General features: G+C 37.4%; 1 protein-coding gene across 2 annotated transcripts in view; it reads left to right on the plus strand.

Annotated features, from left to right (window-relative positions):
* Nrdc (nardilysin convertase) overlaps window positions 1–19,618 on the plus strand; it is a 62,997-nt gene that overhangs the window by 24,457 nt on the left and 18,922 nt on the right. For both annotated transcript variants that reach the window (XM_031378148.1, XM_031378149.1), the window contains 10 exons: window positions 2,391–2,464; window positions 5,714–5,809; window positions 7,003–7,125; window positions 11,347–11,404; window positions 12,190–12,263; window positions 13,477–13,546; window positions 16,896–16,973; window positions 18,378–18,498; window positions 18,574–18,632; window positions 19,048–19,102. In XM_031378148.1, the coding sequence (XP_031234008.1) occupies window positions 2,391–2,464; window positions 5,714–5,809; window positions 7,003–7,125; window positions 11,347–11,404; window positions 12,190–12,263; window positions 13,477–13,546; window positions 16,896–16,973; window positions 18,378–18,498; window positions 18,574–18,632; window positions 19,048–19,102 (808 nt within the window). The remainder of the gene's footprint in view (window positions 1–2,390; window positions 2,465–5,713; window positions 5,810–7,002; window positions 7,126–11,346; window positions 11,405–12,189; window positions 12,264–13,476; window positions 13,547–16,895; window positions 16,974–18,377; window positions 18,499–18,573; window positions 18,633–19,047; window positions 19,103–19,618) is intronic.

The following is a 19,618-nucleotide window of genomic DNA, read 5'->3' on the forward strand; positions in this document are numbered from 1 at the left end:
CATACTGAGTATAACTTTATTATAGAGTTGTAACCATATCAGTAAAGTAAGAAATCCTGACACACATACAGAAATATTTTGATTATTGTAATACCTATTAAACTATGGGATTAAGTGATGCTTTATTTGTACTACAAAAATATACATTCTCAATGGACGTGATCATATTTGTCCCCTTTGGTAGCAAAAATAGAGTAGTTCTTGAGAAGTTAAAAACATTAGTTTGTTTATTTATGCTCCTTCTACGTTTAATTCACGTGTTAAAGGTTTTCACTTTATCTTTAGTTTTCCTTTGTGTTTAATTTTCTTCTTTGTCAAGTGATCACTATTTAATTCAACAGTTGATTTATGGGAGGCATACATGTGCATGATTAGTGCTGTGAGACCTGGGGACTGTGAAGAGCTTTCCTGATCCCAGAGTCACTGTTCCTGTTGGTTGCTATTAGTTACTTTCTGTGTTACTTATGTTTTCTCTGAAGTACTTTGCATGTGACTTTGTGTTTTTAAGAACTAAGTAAAAATATTTCCTGTTTTATTCAAATTATACTAAATATTAGGGAGAATGTGAATGTCTCAATGAATATGTAGATGCCAGATCTAAGTTATAGCAAAAGATTTCAGGAAGTTAGTCTTTCAATTGTTTTATGTTTACCGGGAAAAGAACAGTTTAGAGAAGGGTGGAGGCACACATCCGAGTCCTCTCAGCTCCTCAGAAGACTGAGGCAGAGGTGTCCCTTGAATTCAGGAGTTCAAGGCCAGATCAGGCAACATAGTAAGATCCTCAACTTACAAACAAAACAAAACAAAAATAGAGCCGAGTGTGATGACTTAGACCTGCCATTCTAGCTCTTGGTAAGCTGAAGCAGGGGAACTGCTACAGTACAAGACAGAGTCTCAACAAGCAAATCATTTTAAACGTTAAGTAAACCCATTTTGATTATATCACTATACATTTATATAAATGGCATTTACAGATGTAATTTGATGTATAACAGTTCATATAAATAAATAAATTATATTAAGAAAACTGGAGCCGTGGAGATGGCTCAGTGGGTAAAAGTGCCTGCTACTCTAGCCCAGTCGTCAGAGCTCAGTCCTTTGACCCAGTATTATAAAGGAGATGTGCCTGTGAGTGCCTGCCATCCCAGCACGCCCGAGGAGAGGTGGGAGAGGGGCAGCCACGTGTGGCCTGGATGCTCCAGGGCCAGCTAGCCTGATGTATGAGCACTCAGAAACAGGGTAGATTGCTAAAGTTGTCTGCGACTTCCATGTGTGCATCTGCATAGTCATTCATATCCTCTCTGTCTCTTTTCCTGTTTCTGTGTGTGTGTGTGTGTCTGTCTGTCTCTGTCTCTCTCTCTCTCTCTCTCACACACACACACACACACACACACACAAGAAAAAATAGCAGTAGAATTCTGTGGTGAAGTTAAATATCAATAGCTGTTACAATTTTGATTTTAAGGTCTGGAGAGTTGGCTCAGTGGTCAAGAGCACTTGTTGCTTTTGCAGAGGACCTGCATTTGATTCCCAGTAGCCACACAATGGCTTACAACCATGTGTAACTCTGGTTCCAGGGTATCTAACCCTCTCTTCTGATCTCTTTGGGGACCAGGCACATATAGGTAAAATAAAAATCTAAAATTAAAATTCCAACTTTTATTTTAAAGCTTAAAAATACTATTAATTGAATAGAATGAGTTTCGTTTATTTTTATGTACAGAAGAATGGATTGGTATAAAGATTGTATATTAGAGAAAGCCAACATACTGTCTATAATTTCAGCTGTTAGGGAGGCTGAGGCAAGAGTTTCATGAGTTAGAGCCTGGGTAACATAGCAGCAGTATTTCATCTCTTAAGATGGAGATGGCTGGGCAGTGGTGGTGCACGCCTTAGTCCTAGCCCTTGGGAGGCAGAGGCAGGTGGATTTCTGAGTTCGAGGCCAGCCTGGTCTATGGAGTGAGTTCCAGGACAGCCAGGGCTACACAGAGAAACCCTGTCTCAAAAAAGTCAAAAAACAAAAACAAAAACAAAAAACAAAAAAAGAAACAAAAAAAGATGGAGATGTAGCTCAGTGCTTTCCTAGTGTGTAGGAGGTTGTGAGTTTGATCCTTGGCACTGCAAAGAAAGGGCAGAATATGGAATAGGAAACTTCTGAAAAGGCTTTAATCTCTCTATTTATGTCTTAAGTACTTTTCTGAATTTTTGTTTATTTCACAAAGAAACAAAGTGGTTTGAGGACTTTCAAATATAAAAATGCAGGGTATTATTATTTTGATCAAGTAGATTTTGAGGTAATTCTTCAATTGAGTAAAAATAGTTAATTAAAGTGGGTTAGATGTTGTTTGATGGAGCTGAACAACTGTAGAAACACCTGTTGTCTTTTTTAGATGGGCCCAGTTCTTCATCCATCCACTAATGATCAGAGATGCAATTGACCGAGAGGTGGAAGCTGTGGACAGTGGTAAAGGACACTTTTATGTTTTCTAACAATTTGTTTCTTTTATTTAAACTGACCATTAGCATTTTTCATTCTTTTCAAAACTAAGTCATTTTATCTGTATATTTCAAAAGGGCAATATTGAAATACAGCATCATATTTAATCCTGAGCTTGGCAAATATCTCATTCAGGATCAAGCTGCTAAAACCCATAAGGATGCTAGGTTCCTAAAGCTAATGTCAGACCTTAGCGCTTCAGAATTTCAGTCACTCTGTGTGTGTGGAGAGACACTTGCTCTGAGGCTTCCTTTCAAGTGTGCATTGTTGCACTGTGTCCTTTGTTACTGCCGGCTAATTGTATATATTCTTTGTGGCTTGAAGTTTACTGTAAATTAGCTGTGATATGTTTGTGGATTAAGAAATTCAATCCCTAGCAGGACGTGGACCTCATTTTGCTTTCCGATGATTTCTCTTAACTTTGGGGATTTATTGCATGCTAAAAATCTAATAGGAGACTTTTAGTGGGATTGATTTGTTACTAAAAGAAGATTGTAGGGGTAATTATTCTTCAACATTAGATATTTTAAACTGGTTATGGTGACATATTCCTGTAATCCTTGTACTGGAAAAGCCGATGCAGAAGGATAGGCTGAACTCCAGGGTAGGCTTGGCTATAATATGTAATCATGTTTCAAAAAAAGAAAAAAAAATTAACCATTTCAATGATAATTCTTACTTTTACTTTAAGCATACTTGCTTACTTAATGCATCTTAGCGCTTGAGGTATTGGGATAAAAGGTGTGTTCAAAACCCACTTATCTATCAAGTGGCAGAGTGTGTTCTCTGAGTGTTCAGATAGTTACACTGTGTTTACCAACCAGCCGCTTTTTATGGCTGTGTTTGCATGTCTAGGGTGTTAACTATTTGTTTCTCTTGAACAAATTACCAGAAGCTTGGTGGCTTGAAGTAAAACAAGTTATGTTCTTGTTGAGGAGGTCCAAAGACTAAATAACTCCTCAGGCCTGCATCCCAGTTTTTTTGGACTCAGAGAATCTGTTCTTCATTCTTTTCTGTCTTAACTAGCGTCAGCAGTGTTGACCCTTTCCTTTCTGATCTCTGCTTCTGATGCTCTCATCCCCTACTCTAAGACCCCTTACTGTAATAATGAATCTATTCAAGAGATCCGGAATAACCTCTCTCTTTCAGGGTTCATGACTTTATCATATCTGCAAAGTTCCTGTGACTATATAAGCTAACAAGTTCACACATGTCAAAGGCTAGGGAATGGCCTGTCCTCCAACACCCCTCCCTGTCCTGATGTGTGGCAACAGCATGCCTCAGCCTAGATGCACTCTTCTTTTAAAGCAGTTTCTCTTATGTTATAGCCACATCTTCATATTTTTACAGAGACTTTTATGAAAAACATTTGCGTTCAGAGAACGAACATATCTTTAGTGGTCACCTTTATAATTTATAATTAAAGTACATCCCTGAATATTGGCTTCTGCTAATGTTTCTATTTTATCTAGTTTCTTACTAACTATAACAGTTTTGCCTCCTAACGAGTTCTCCTGGCTTCACTTTTGGTTCTCATCAATCAGATTGGCATAAAGAATGGATTTCTTAAAATATAGATTTCATATCCCCCAATCCCAGTCAAATCCCATGATAATTAATAATTAGCATCTATTGAGTACTCCTTCTTTGTATTATTGTCCTCGCTGAAACTAGGCTTAGAGGGTTTGAGAACACAGAGTTGTAGAGTCAGTGATTTCCCTAGAGATCTGTAGTCATTTATGACTGTATAGCTGTACTTACATGATCTTTTGTCTTCCTTTTGATTGTCACTTTGTTCTGTCTCACTGACCCGCGTCTGTCTGTCAGAGTTCCATGCTCTCTTTCCTCCCTTTGTTTTGAACATCCCTACCTATGCTTCTCTTCCTTTACTCAGAAAATTTTCATTTGTCTTCAACACAGCTTGAGTTCCTTCTTCAAAAACCTTTCTTTACAGTATCTATCACTAACACAAGCATATTTCTTGTTTATTGCTTATCTTCCCTATGGGAATACAAAGTTAGTACAGGGCTTTTATTAACATTTCTGCTACCAGCTAGTGTGTGTGATGAACAGTAGGTGTTCAGTAAATTTTTTTTTGAAAGACTGCATTTTATGTAATCTTATGTATGTATGAGATTGGTCCTGTTAGATCCCTCTATAGAATCAGAGAAGTTAGGTAACTTGCTCAGAATTGTACCATTCAGTGATACAGTTGGGATTGTGGCTGTTCTAGCCTGTATGGGCTTTCTTAATAGAACACTGCCAGCTTGGGGCTTACAGAGTCAGGACCTCTCTATTGTAGAGGCCAAGAGGCTAAGGAGTCCAATGTGAAGGCACCAGCTGATTTGATGTCTGGCAATGGCTTGCTTCTTGACTGCCACCTTTATATAACAGAAGGGGCAGGGAAGCTCCCTGGGGTAGCTTTATTGTTTTGGTTTTGAGCCTCCATGCCTGAGCCACCTCTCCAGCACTGGGATCACTTTTATACGCACACTCATTTCATTCATGAGGGCTTATGATCTAAACACTTTACAGTCCTTATCTTTGAAAGCTGTCACATTAGAGATGGGGTTTTAACTTATGAATTTTAGGGAGATAAAAACATTGCAACCATAGCATTAGCAACAATACTTGTGACTTCCAAGCAATTGTTACCATCAGACTTTATTGTCAATATAGTTGCTTTGGATGATATTTAAACAAAATATATGACTAAGGCCTCAGATGTGAAGACTAACAGCATTCTACTAGTGTGCTTTCTTCAGGGAGTTCTTTTTTTTCTTTTCTTTTTGGTTTTTTGAGACAGGGTTTCTCTGTGTAGCCCTGGCTGTCCTGGAACTCACTCTGTAGACCAGGCTGGTCTCGAACTCAGAAATCCACCTGCCTCTGCCTCCCAAGTGCTGGGATTAAAGGCGTGCACCACCACTGCCCGGTTTTCTTCAGGGAATTCTTAGACCTAGAAATCTAGAGCTGAAACATTCAGATCATTAACTACATTGCTTCATTTGAAAATAAGAGAAAAACTCTAGAAAGGCGATCAGTTTACTCAGAAAGATTGATTAAGTGATAGGACCACGTTTAGGTTGTTGAGCTTTAGTTTTATAACACTTTTAAAGTCAATTTTATTACTCCCTTGCTTTCAGTTCTGAATTTACAGACAATCAAGAAAATAATGAGATTTCATTTTACTGAAACTTTTTTTTAAAAAACCTACAGAGTATCAGCTTGCAAGACCTTCTGATGCAAACAGAAAAGAAATGTTGTTTGGAAGCCTCGCCAGACCTGGACATCCAATGGGGAAGTTTTTTTGGGGTAAGATACTATAATTTATCTTATTTCTAGGTAAGGAAGATGAGAATAAGACAAACTGATGAAGAGGGTTAGAAATGTTGGTCAAGTGCTTGCCTATAAAGCACAAGGCTCTGGATTTGATCCCCAGAACTGCGTACAATTGGGTATGGTGGGTACATTCTTGTTATCCTCAGGGAGGTAGAGGTGAGAGGCTCAGAAGTTCAATGTCATCTTCAGCCCACAGGCCATAACCAAGGAAGGGCAACAACAAAATGAAAAGCAAAACCCACCCAGACCACCCAGAATGAAAGAACAATTAATGACCTGGGATAGCAGAGTACTCTACCTTATACGAGCACAGCTCGAAAACTCTTCGAATAGTGAGGTGTGAGCATGCATGTGCCTGGTTCTCTAGTACTGAGAGTTGGTAGAATAGAGTTGGACATTCTGTAAGTGCTGCCTAGGAGCCGGACACTGTGCTGGCTATGTATGCATTATAGTATTTGTTTGTTATCAAGTATTAAGAGATAGGTACCATTATAATCTCCATTTAATGATAAACATACTCCAGAAGTTGAGTAATTTGCTTAATTTACACAGGTCATAAATATTTGATGGGGGTTTGAGTACCTTTTTATCTGATTGTAAAGTTTGCACCCCAACCTGATATTTCCATTTATCAAGAGACATTCAGGAATGGTTTTATAATACTTTTTGAGCTGTGGCCTAATTTTGTTTAACAGATAAGTTGTTGAACTGGTATCTGCTTTTCATAATGGTCTTTTATTGTTGGTAGAAGTCAGTTGTAATCTACTAATCCTGTCCTAGCATGGAGGCCAGGGTGACTTGATCTAATCCAAGGCTGTTTTATAATACTTTTCTATATCTGTTGTATAACTTATGGCATCTTAGCTTTTTGTGTTTTAAGAATTAGGCAGAATTTTAGTAATATAATTCAGAGGAGAAAACCAAATCAATACTAGACTATCAAGCAAGGAAATTTAGGCAGTTACTGTCACTTGTTGAGGTTTTTCCAACCATCAGTTCCTATGAGTCTATTTCAGAATTGTCTCTTGGCTTATGCTATTACTACATGTCACTTGGGTAATTTCATAGGTTTTGTAAGCTTGTAGAAAATTCATTGTTGATGTAGATGACTTTGAACCATTACAAAAAATGTTTTTTCATTTTTTTTTCATTTTTTTTTTTTATAGGAAATGCTGAGACACTCAAGCATGAACCAAAGAAGAATAACATTGATACACATGCCAGACTGAGAGAATTCTGGATGCGCTACTACTCTGCTCATTACATGACCTTAGTTGTTCAGTCCAAAGGTAGTGTTGTCTATTACGTCCCTGGAGTCACTCTGAAGTACTGTTTGCCCCTGATTAACAGGTCTTGAGTAGCACTAGTCCACTCACATGCAGTTTATTTTTGAAAGTTTGCAGCATTTTGGAAAAACTTACAGATAAAACACATAGCCTAGAAGGCTTAAAAAAAAAAAATTAAAGAGAAAGTTAGATGTCATGAATACATAAAGTACGTGTACATAATATTTTATTTACTATCATAAAATATACACAAATCTATAAAAGTATAAATTTAATCTAAACCTGGATAAACACATTGCATCATTTACAGCAGAGAGAAATGTAAACAGATGTAAAGATGCTGTATTAAAGCATAACTACATGAAATTAATGGTAGTAAATTACCACTGACATAGTTTCTTATTCTTCTCCACTGCTGTGACATCTGCATAAAGCTGCTGATCATGTCCACACAGATAGTTAATCTGCTATAGTAAACTGTTTTGTAGGCTTTTTTTTTTTTAAAGGTCTCGGTACTTGAATAGTCTTCACCATATATACTGTGTATGAGTTCTCAAGTACATGTCAATAGGTAGTTTATGTTATTGATATGGCTTTTGTCAAGAACGGGCTGTTAGTAGTCAATTTTAGGGATAGTCAAAAGTTTTCTTTCTTTCTTTCTTTTTTTTTTTTTTGGTCCTAAGATGTTTTATTGTAGGAAGAAGATAGAGAAGATAGGGAAGTAGAGACTGGCCATGGCCATGTGGAGAGTGAGAGAAAGGAGTAGAAGGAGAGGAGAAGAGAAGAAGAAAGAGGAGAAGGGGAAAAGAAGAGAAGAGGGGAAGAGGGGAAGAGCAGTCAAAATGTTTCTAACAGGTTTTAGAAAGATGGTTCAGTATGCAAATTGCTTGCCATTGTAAGGATGAGGATCTCAGTTCCCATGTGAAAAATCCAAGCACCAGTGTGTTACCTGTACTGTGCTTGAGAGTCAGACAAAGGCAGACCCCAGGAGCTTACAGCCCAGACAGGCTAGTTGAACTCCTGAGTTCCTGGTTCAGTGAGGGATCATGGCTCAAAAGTGAGATGGAAAACAATTGAGAAAGATACTTGACATTGACCTCTGGCTTCCATACATATGAACACATGCATGTACACATTCACAATCATAGAGCATGCACATATATTCCCATATAGATAAGAGTGTGTGTGTGTGTACACATGCATTTACTGCCCCAGGGTCAGCATTCCCACATGTTGTTCAAAGATCAGCAGTTCTACTTTCATAAGATGTTTGAGTCATTATGGCATATTGTTACTCCATTATCTGGCATTAATTACAAACTGGAGCTAGAGAGAGAAGTCAGCAGAATGCTGGAAGGAAATGAATATGTTAGAGTAATGGCAAAGTTCACAGAAACATAAGTTTATCTCATACAAGTTATTTCTCATAGAAATAGGTCTGTTTATGGACTAACTTTAAGTGCTTATGAGTATACTGATGTATGTGGTTGAGACAGGTCTCATGTAGCCTTGACCTCCTGGGATTGCAGACATGTGCCACTACACCTAGCTCAGCTGTTATGTTTTCTTTTCAGATGATTCATATTTGTGGTTTTATATTTAATTCATATTGCTCATAAACTTACAGGGCAAGTTGTTTGTTTATCCCTATATGAAGGTCCTGTAAGATAATTAAGAGCAATCCTGTAGCAATGATAGAAGTGTACAAGACTGAAGGCCATCTCTGCTCCTTCCATGTCCTGATTATCTTAGTGACTGGTGCGAGGAGATTCCAGTACCTTCTGTTGTCTTGGGGTTTAATGGTTTTTAGACTTCGTAAAATCACGTGTTAAGCCATTCCTTCTGACATTGCTGGTAGTTTGCATGTTTCTTCCCTTGGAGTGCTGATCCTCTTACCAAATAGGATTCTCCCTTCTATAAAATTTTGCCCCAATCTCTTCAAAATTGAGATCAAAGCTAATAGCATATGAAACAGTTTTCATTTTTCAAAATTAATCCAAAAATGTGATTCTAAATTGCTTTTATATTGTTGTAGCAGGCATTGCTTAGTTTAGTATAGAGGTTAATTTATAGATTGTTGCAAATTACTTTATGTATGAAGTTATTCATTCTGGTGTTTTCCCTTTGTGCCCTTTTCCTGTTTGACACAATGATTGGTACCTAGTACAGATTTTTGTTTGTTTTTGAGACAGGGTATCTCTTTGTATCCATGAACTCCAGGCCTGCCTGAACTCAGAGAGATTCACCTACCTTAGCCCCCCCAAGTGTTATTGTAAAATTTAAAAATAAACTATAGAATTTTGATGAAAATCATATATAATGTAGAGTTTTTTGATTTTGAGAATTTCTCACTTTTTATGCTATTTAAAAGTCAAGTTTCTGGGTCTGAGGAGACAGATGGCTCAGTTACTGAAGAGCTTGTTTTACAGGTGTGAAGATCTGAGTTCAGATCTCCAGCACCCATGGCCTGCACCTGTCATCCCAGTGCTGGGCAGGCAGAGATGGCTAGCCAAGCTAGCTGAATTAGTAAGCCCCAGGTTCAAGGAGGCTGTGTTGAGAATGTTAAGGAGTGTTAAGGACTAAAACACCAAGTATGAGTTCAGTCTACACGGTGACTTGACTCACACAAAGTAAACAAAAGTAATAAAAGTAGGATTTTGAAGGTTTTTAGAGTAACTTTAAAAATGAAAAGTATTTGGGATGTATTATGTGAGAGAAGAATTAAAAGGCAGAGAACGATTGAGAAAGACAGCAAATGTCAACCTCTGGCCCCATACTTGTATACACACACACACACACACACACACACACACACACACATCACAGCACAATATCAAATATTTATATAGAGCCAGCAAAATGCTTTAGCAGATTAAGGTACTTGCTCTCAAGCCCGATTACTTGAGTTTAATCCTTGGGATCAACAAGAAGGAAGGAAACCAATTACTGCAAATTGTCCTCTGAACTCCTCACATGCACAGTGGTATGCATGAGCATGCACGCACACATGCACACATGCATGTATGCACGCTCACAAATCTAACAACAATTAAATTATCTGTGTAAGTAAAGTTTGGCTTAAATTCAAAACTTGATTAGTCTAATTTGTATTTTTTTTTTAAAAAAAATTGCCTTTAGTTTCTTTTCTTCAAAGTCCTGGGAATTAAGCTCAAGATTTCTCTCATGACAATCACATGGTTTGTCACTAGTAAAACCTTGAGCTCATTTATTGAGAGTTACTGAAACTTATATATCCTTTGAAGTCACTACTGTCTAGTGATAGGACACTTAGATGCATCTGAAAGGTTTCTTTCTTTCTCATCTTATGTTTCACTAGAAAATTCAAGACTTCTTATGCAATTGAGGAAAGGAATCAAAAGTTAGAAATCATGTATATTTGTTCCTTTTCTAATTCCTGTGACAGACTACTGACAGAAGCAGCTTAAGGAAGGTTTTCTTTTGGGGGGGGGGGAGTTGCTTGTGGCAAGGGTGGAGTTCATTGTAGTGAGAGTGTGTGACTGGTCCTCACATCCCTTGCAGACCAGGAGACAAAGGCAAAGGCTGGCTCTTCTCTGGCTTTCTCCTTTTTCACCTTGAGTTATTCAGTGTGGATCACTAGTTCATTGAATGTGCTGCCCACATTCAGGGTAGATCTTCTACATTAAATGTCTCAGAAAATAACCCTGCACACATGTCCAGAGGTGGGTCTCCTTTGAGTCTAAATGGACCCAAGTTGACACTGAAAATTAACCATGACCTACATACCTGAAACTAAGAATTGTGGGTAAAGCCTCAGCAGATATAGTACAGTACCAAAGTATATATGCAGGTGGGGCCTGGAAGCAATTATAGAGGCTAAAGAGAGAAGGGTTAGTCTGGGGAAAACAGAAATCTTTCTAAAAGATGTATTTTGGAATGGGTGCAGGAAGACAGTTGGCATATTCATGTCTCTTGCCCCTTTACTTGCTGGTAAACAAAACCTTTTTGTGTTTTTAAACTTGACTGCCTTTTCTAACTTTGTCAGTGAGCAGTTAGACTCTGGCAGAACTGTGGGTGTGGTACTGTTTTTTTGTCTGTTGATAGCCTTGCCTGGTTAATAGCAGTTGATGGTAGCCTAATTTTCAAGTGTATAAAAGATAACCACCAGTGTGGCTACAATTTTCTACACTGACTAACGATATTGTGTGTCCTGTTCCACACCCCTTCCCCTCATGGTCCTTCAAGAAACCCTGGACACTTTGGAAAAATGGGTGACGGAGATCTTCTCTCAGATACCAAACAAGTAAGACGGTTGCTTTCTGTAGGTTACATGTCTCCACAGTTAAAGAACATACCTTTCTGTGTGAGTCCTAGAGGTATTTTTGGTTTTTGGTTTTTGTTTACAAAGGTAATACTAAGACCTAAGGAAGTTTACTAACTTAGTCAAGATGTATTACTTTTGAGTAGGAAAGCTAAGATAGGAACCTATTTCTATGATTTCTGTAGTTCAGAAAGTACACGCTTATAAATTCCTGTTAAGCAGTACTTTTGAAGACTTTGTTTGTTTTTGCATTTATTGTTTGTTTTTCTGTTACTGTTCAGGACATTTGGAACTATTATAAGAGTACCATATTGGAGAGCATATCATGTGTGCCTACCTCTCCAAATGTCTCTTGTTTGGAAAGGCATTTGTTCTTTCCTTTGGTCAGTTGTTTTGTGGACTGCTTTTCCCATTAAAGAAGTAGTTTTTATATCTTATCACTCCACATATAAAATTATTTATTTAAATATTTATTTAAAAATTATTATTTCTAAGACAGCTTTACTACCTAAAAGTCCATCTTACAGGAGGAGAGTCATGAGTAAATGGCACGGAGAGAGGCTGTAAATTTTAGGTCAGGGTCACTCTGATGCTGAAGAGACAATGGACTGTGGTTAGGATTACTCCAAGCTCATGCCGAGATTGCTCTTTGCCAGCACTGTGCAGGGTGGATTGCTCATGCATGTCAGTCAGTGAAGCACCCCTAATGATAATTGTTCATAAAGGCTCTTCCTAATTTAATCTTAATGTGTTTGTTTTATTTTCAGTGGGCTACCTAAACCAAACTTTAGCCATTTAACGGATCCTTTTGACACACCAGCATTTAACAAACTTTATAGAGGTTTGTGAATCTAAGGCTTAATATTGTTTAAAATAACTTTAGTGCCTTTCCTAAAATTTAAGATTGCCAATTTCCTTGAAAATGCAAACACAACAAAGATTATGACTCCAGAGGTCTAGTTAGGGACGGTCAATGCCACTGGTGAGCTGTGGTGTTTTCGGCTGCTGGTCTGTCCTCCTCCCTGTCTTTCCCATATTCTTCTTCTTGTCTCCTTCCCTCCACCTTTTCATTCTTCCATTAAGAAAGCAAAGGTAGAAAAGAGAAAAGACCTTAAAATTATTTTTTTAAAACTTAGTTACACATAATGGTATTTGTTAAATTAAGAGGACTTCAGGTGTCAGGGAACTGGGAAGGCATCTTTAAGTCTTAATATTACTACAAAGAGAACCAGCTTGGGCAAATTTCTGCTACTTTATAGGTAAACTAATGCAAAATGTAAAGATTATGAAAATAGATACTTATTAAATATATACTGACCTTTTTCTTTAAATTTGGCAACTGTAGTAACTGTACAATGAATTGTTACATGTTCACTTTATAATTTACTTTCCAATTTGCCAAGAGTAAATGTTACAGAGACATTCTTAAGTCTCCTCCTTCCCTCTGTTCTTTTAATCATGGTAGTTGTTTTTTCTTCTCTCCTTCCCTCCCCTCCCTCCTTCCCCGCTCCTTGTTATCTTCGGTCTTCTCTGCTCTTCTCTACTGCAGGGTCTGTCTCTTGACAGTGGCTGTTTTTAGCATGCCCTTTCTGCTTCAGGCTTCATCCTGTTAAGCCAGATATTCCAAGAGAGTATTTTCTGTTATTTCTAGCTTTAGATTTTCTATTCATAGATTCATAATCTCCAGAAATACTTTAGTCAGTGCACATATTTTATGATGAGAAACAGAAGTAGGAAGATTTAAATGCAAGTGAGTTTTATGAAGCTTGTGCAAGCACTGTACCCAGGAAAGTGGTGGAGTGAATTTTGCCGTGGACCCCCTTGAAAGAAGGAGTTCATCCTTTGTAGCATTTCACAGTCTTCTTGTTCTTTTTTAATTCTTGCTTGAAGCAGAATTATTCAAATTAGAAAACTGGCAACTTGAAGTAACAGCTGCATTATAACCATTCTGTGATTGCTGGAGGATGAAATACACTGAACAAAAAATATGTTCTTATAGCAGAGAATGTTATAGGAAAAAACCTTACACTTGTTCTTCTGATGTTTTTGTTTAGTTGTTCCAATCAGAAAAATCCATGCTTTGACCATCACATGGGCACTTCCTCCTCAGCAGCAACACTACAGGTGAGCAACACTACAGGTGAGCAAGCCTTCTAGGGAGATTTACACTACAGGTGAGCAAGCCTTCCAGGGACATTAGCCTCCTACACTACAGGTGAGCAAGCCTTCCAGGGACATTAGCCTCCTACACTACAGGTGAGCAAGCCTTCTAGGGAGATTTGTCTCATTAAATCTGGAAGTCATGGCCATAGTTTTAGAGAAGGCTGGGTGGTTTAAGTTTAGGGTTTCTATATTTAAAACCCAAGTGTTTTTTAGCCTGGAATTTAATTACTAGATTATCAAGTCTTAGGTATTTCATGTTTTTTTCTTGGTATAGAGACTAGAATTTTCAGCCAGGGGTGGTGGCACACACCTTTAGTTCTAGAACTCAGGAGGCAGAGGCCTGCAGATATCTGGGTTTGAGGCTAGCCTGGTCTATAGAGAGAGTTCCAGGACAACCAGGGCTACACAGAGAAATCCTGTCTCAAAAAACCAAAACCATAACCTAGATTTTTTTTATAATGAATACTTTACCTGATTCTTTGAAATTAGACATTTGGTATTGTTAACTTTACTAATTATTTTTTAGTAGTTATAGAGTAAAATATATTAATTTATGGTTTATTTCCCATGGCATGAATCTTTTATTTACTTGTCAAAAGTGAAAGTTTTGTTCCAAGGGGATTATATAAACTAGGATAAAAAAATACCAGTTTATCAATGTTTGAGCAGCATGGCTTGGGCCAAGCAGTATTTTGTTTTGTTTTGTTTTTTAGGTAAGGAATGGTTAACTCTACAAATGCTTTATAATAAATAAATACAAATGAATCAATATATATATATATTTTATTATTACTTTTTTTTTTTTTTGGTTTTTTGAGACAGGGTTTCTCTGTATAGCTCTGGCTGTCCTGGAACTCACTCTGTAGACCAGGCTGCCCTCGAACTCAGACATCTGCCATACGCCACCACTGCCCAGCCATAAATTTATATTTCTAAAAAATACATTTTTGTTGTGTTTTGTTTTGTTTTTGAGACATAGTATTTCTACATAGCCCTGGTTGATCTGCAGCTCACTGTGTAGACCAGACTGGCCTTGAACTCATAGATCTACCTGTTTCTACCTTCCAAGTGTTGGAGTTAAAGATGTGTCGTGTACCATTACACCTGACTGACCCTTATGCTCATTTTCAAATTATGTGTATGTGTGTGTCAGCACGTGGTATTTACATATGAGCAAGCCGCATACATGCCTTCTTGGAGCCCAGAAGCGAGTATTGGATCCTTTGCAACTGGAGTTACTGGTGGTCATTTAAACTTTCCAAAATGGGTACTGGGAACAGAAGTCCATTCCTGTGTGTAAGAGCAGCATAGAACCATCTCACCAGCCCATCTCATTATTTTTACGTAGTACCAACAAAGTAAAGCTTGTGAGGGCAAACCCAGTGGAAGGAAAGGAACCAGGGTGTGTTGCTTGAGCTCAGTAAAAAATGTATTTTGTTACATGCTAGAATATTTGAATAATCAAGCCCACTAAAATTAACAAAAACATTATGGTTATAGTAAGAAAGCAGAAAGGTGCATATTACAAGAATAATATAGCAAAAAGCAATATATATGGAATATATAGTTATGAATATCTTAAGAAATGTTGATATTGTTAAACTAATGCTAAGGAGGATTAGCTAAAATGTTGTTCTGTCTTTGTCTCTGTCCTCAAAGATGTGCCAAACAATAGTAGCTTATTTTATATTGTTCAGTCATTAAAATATTGAGTGTATGGGACTGGAGATATGGCTTAGCTGTAAGGAGCACTGCCTGCTCTTCCAGAGGACCTGAGGTTGATTCTCAGCACCCTTGTAGCAGCTCAGAACTGTTTTATCACTCCAGTCCCAGAGGATATGGTGCCCTCTGCTGGCCTCCATCAGCATTGCATGCATGTGATATACTGACCCACATGCAAGCAAAACATATATATATATATGGATATGTATGTATGTATGTATATATGTATGAAAATAATCTTTTAAAAACTAAAAAGAACCAAATATTAAGTATCTCTTAGGGGGATGGGATCTCAGCATATGCTGTTATCAAAGGCTTTATCCTTTTAATCACTAATATTGAAGAAATTTTGAAAATTACAGAAAGTGACCAGTTGTAGGGATTTGTCTGTTGCCATCTAGCTATTTTGTAAGACCTGATGCTTTATTTAACATTTTATTTTCAGTCATTTTTGTACCCCAAATAAATTGACCCCAGTAAATTAACTTTACTGGAGAACAGTTTCACAGATTTTCCCTTCAGCATTGCCAAATGCAGCCTTACTAGTTTTGTTCAGTCAGCTGGGCTTAGTCCAGAGCTGCTTTATTCTGAGCCAGTCTAGTATGTGTGTAATTCAATTGATAGTGTAGTCTTTTAGTGTGAAGCCCTTGAGAACTGTGTATCAGAGTTACAATAATATTTTTGAATTTTTAAGAACTTAATAAATTTTGGTGGACATGGTAGCCAGTACCAAAAGTCCCTATGTGATTATTATGTTACAAAAGTACTACCTAAATGAATTTTGAGAAAATTTGAATAATATATTTTTACTTTTATTATTATTGTGTGGTAATAACAGTGTTGCATGAGATTCTGTGAGTACTAAGTGGTTGGTCAGATGAAGAGGAAAAGAAAAATATATGATCTTTGGTTCAAGATCCCAGTGCTCTTACACTGAAACTAGACTTTCGATGTTGCATGTTCCAGCCTTTAATGTAGCATTGTTTTTTTAAGTCATTGATACAGTAATGAAAGCTTTTGTTAAAATCTGATTCTGGACACTGATTCATATATTGGGTTCTAAAATGTTAATCTATATTACAGTAGAGGGAGCTTGGGGAATGGGACAGGAGGCTTTGTGGGTTCATTGGCCAGCCAGTCTAGTCTTAACTGGTGACCTCCAGGCCTAGGAGAGGGCGGTCACAGCAGGTAATAGAGACCATTCAGCTGGTACCTAAGATTTCTCTCTGGCCTCCACATGTACACATGTGCATATGTACCCCCGCGCGCGCGCGCGCGCGCACACACACACACACACACACACACACACACACACAAACACACGTGCACACACATGCAGAAAACCTCAAAAAAAAAAAAATACCACCCCTCTTTCCTCTAAAAGGTAGCAAACTTACGTTTTGGAATTATTCTGCTATTTTAGTGAGTTTACATGAAATTCTTACCATTTTCTGTTTTTATATTATGGCTGTTAGCGGATTACAATTTCACGTTTACTGAATTTATAAGAACAAGCTTAGATTCTCAGACCTGTGTATTTAAACCTTATTTTGACTTCTGACCTTTATTACAATTATTTTTTTTTTAGGGTGAAGCCACTTCATTATATTTCCTGGCTTGTTGGACATGAAGGCAAAGGCAGCATTCTTTCTTACCTTAGAAAAAAGCAAGTATTTAATTATTAAGCATTTTTTCTGTAACTATCTCTAAATAATCAACAGTCTGTTCTTACCATGTATTCCTTTGCTTTAGTTGTGATAAGGTCTGGGATCAAAATGCTACTTATAGTCATAATAATAACCTAGGTCATTTTAGTGACTGTATTTTTAAAATTTTATTTATTTTTATTTTATGTGCTTTGGTGTTTTGTCAGGTCTCCTGGCAGTGGAGTTACAGACAGTTGTAAGCTACAATGTGGGTGCTGGGAATTGAACCCAGGTCCTCTGGAAGAGCAGCCAGTGCTCTTACACACAGAGCTGTCTTTTTAGCTCATGTTTTAAATATGACAAAATATTACAAAATTAAAACAATTATACATGAAAATTAACAGTTGATTTTGTATTTATATAAAAAGTTTAGTTCTAATAGAATAATTTGAATAACTAACTCAGTTATTTAAGTGCTATCACGCTCTAGGGTTTCCAACCCAGAAGGTGGACTGTAGAATCCTACTGAGTATATGGAGTTAAGGAAAGTCTATGCAGCTGTGTTAGCAGAGTGTGTCCTAATGCATCTAAGCTACTGCTTCATTTCTAACCACACAATAGAAATAGAACTTTAGATTCTGGATTGTATTGTAGTTTGTCTTTTTCTTTGTACTAATTTGGGAATAAAAAGATAGATGAGAATTTTATAGAAATTGAGAGGCAGTGACAGTAGGTACATATGTGATCCCGTCAGGGTGTGGCAGTGAGCTGTGAGGTGTGCATGGCTGCTCTTCCTGAGCTCTCTTGGACTTGCAAGCTCTTTATTTTGGCGGATGCCCTCCGAGTTAAGTTTTTGGGGTTATTTTAACCATTGCTGCTTTGCGGGGTGACCGATATAAGATAGGTAATAGTCTTAAAGAACTCATTTGGCATTGTGAGTTGGGTTATGTTTTATGTGTTTTGAGACTTGTACCAAACAAGATCAAAGATGATAAGTGAAATGGCCCTAGTAACTTTATGTCATACAATTAATTTACGTGCTCTCACTTTACTTTTCATTAGTAACCCACATGGATGTCAGGTAGCTTTGCCATCACACAGGTGACTACCATTTGTTCTGTTGACTTCTAAATATACTGTAATTCCTTGGACTCCTCAAATTTGAACTTTAAAACTTAACGGTGTTGGGTGTGGTGTCACAATCCTATAATCTCAGTTCTCAGGAGGCAGAGGCAGGAGGATTGCTGTAAGTTCAAGCCTAGTCAGAACTATGTTGTGGCTCTTGTCTCAAACAAACAAAACTCATTTAACCCTTAAAAGTACATGTTTACATCAAAAGCTCAGGTTACAAAATTTTACATAGAAATATTGCCAACTTTGTTAGTTTAAAGGCTTACTAATTAGATTAATTCTCCAAACTGTAGGTGCTGGGCTCTTGCATTGTTTGGTGGAAATGGTGAGACAGGTTTTGAACAAAATTCTACTTACTCAGTGTTCAGCATTTCTATTACGTTGACTGATGAGGGTTATGAGCATTTTTATGAGGTAAGTAAGTGGAGTTATTTTTTTTTCTCTAGCTGCCACTTTATGCAAAAAACTAATGAAATGTTCTACTTCCAGGTTGCTCATACTGTCTTTCAGTATTTAAAAATGCTGCAGAAGCTAGGTCCAGAGAAAAGGTAATAAATATTTCTTAGGATGAAACTAAGACCTAGTACAACTCTGATTTCAGGCTGCCAACATACATGTTTAGTTCTCCAAGATGGTGTTCTGTCATTTCATACTGTTTCCTCTATTGGCTCTACCCCGATCCCTCTACATCTGAGTGTGTTGTACACATGATTTACCCAACCTTTTTTTTTTTTTCCCCCGAGACAGGGTTTCTCTGTATAGCTGGCTGTCCTGGAACTCACTCTGTAGACCAGGCTGGCCTTGAACTCAGAAATCCGCCTGCCTCTGCCTCCCAAGTGCTGGGATTAAAGGCTTGCAACATGTCTGCCCGGCGCCCTTTATATTTTTATGCCTCTTTTCTTTTGGGCGATTGCAATGAGAAATTTTAATATATCTTCTAATTGTCGTGTTCTCTTTTCACAGAGTTTTTGAAGAGATTCAGAAAATTGAGGATAATGAATTTCATTATCAAGAACAGGTAGGTATTAGGATTCAAATTCCTTTTGCATGTTATCTGTGAACAGGTTGGAACTGGTATGACCATTGTTTCACCTTATGGAAGTGTCACTGGAATTTCAATTGTACCACTCTGTCATGTTCATCTGTAGATGGCCTTGATACTTTTGTTTTTAGCATTTATATTAATTACAGGACAAGACTGGGCCTATGACATAGGTCATGATGTGTGATGATATTTCTATGTAATCACCTATTTTGCATATCCTCTTTGATAAACATTCAAGGGATGTTATGGAATTCAAGCTTGCTATGGAATTCAGTAGATTGGGAATTCAAGTATTATGAAGATATTCTACATGATAACCAAATGTAATTCCCATGTGTAATAAATATTGAGCAGTTGAGTTTTGGGACTTAAGGGAGAGGAATTTTTCCTTGATTGAAGGTCTTCGTGGATATGATAAATTTGAATTGAGCTTGCCAAACACAATAAGCTCTGTTTTTAATCTGGGGAATTGGAAGTACATAGTAAAGA

The sequence above is a fragment of the Mastomys coucha genome, unplaced genomic scaffold (assembly GCF_008632895.1).
Source record: "Mastomys coucha isolate ucsf_1 unplaced genomic scaffold, UCSF_Mcou_1 pScaffold18, whole genome shotgun sequence".
Lineage (NCBI taxonomy): Eukaryota > Metazoa > Chordata > Mammalia > Rodentia > Muridae > Mastomys > Mastomys coucha.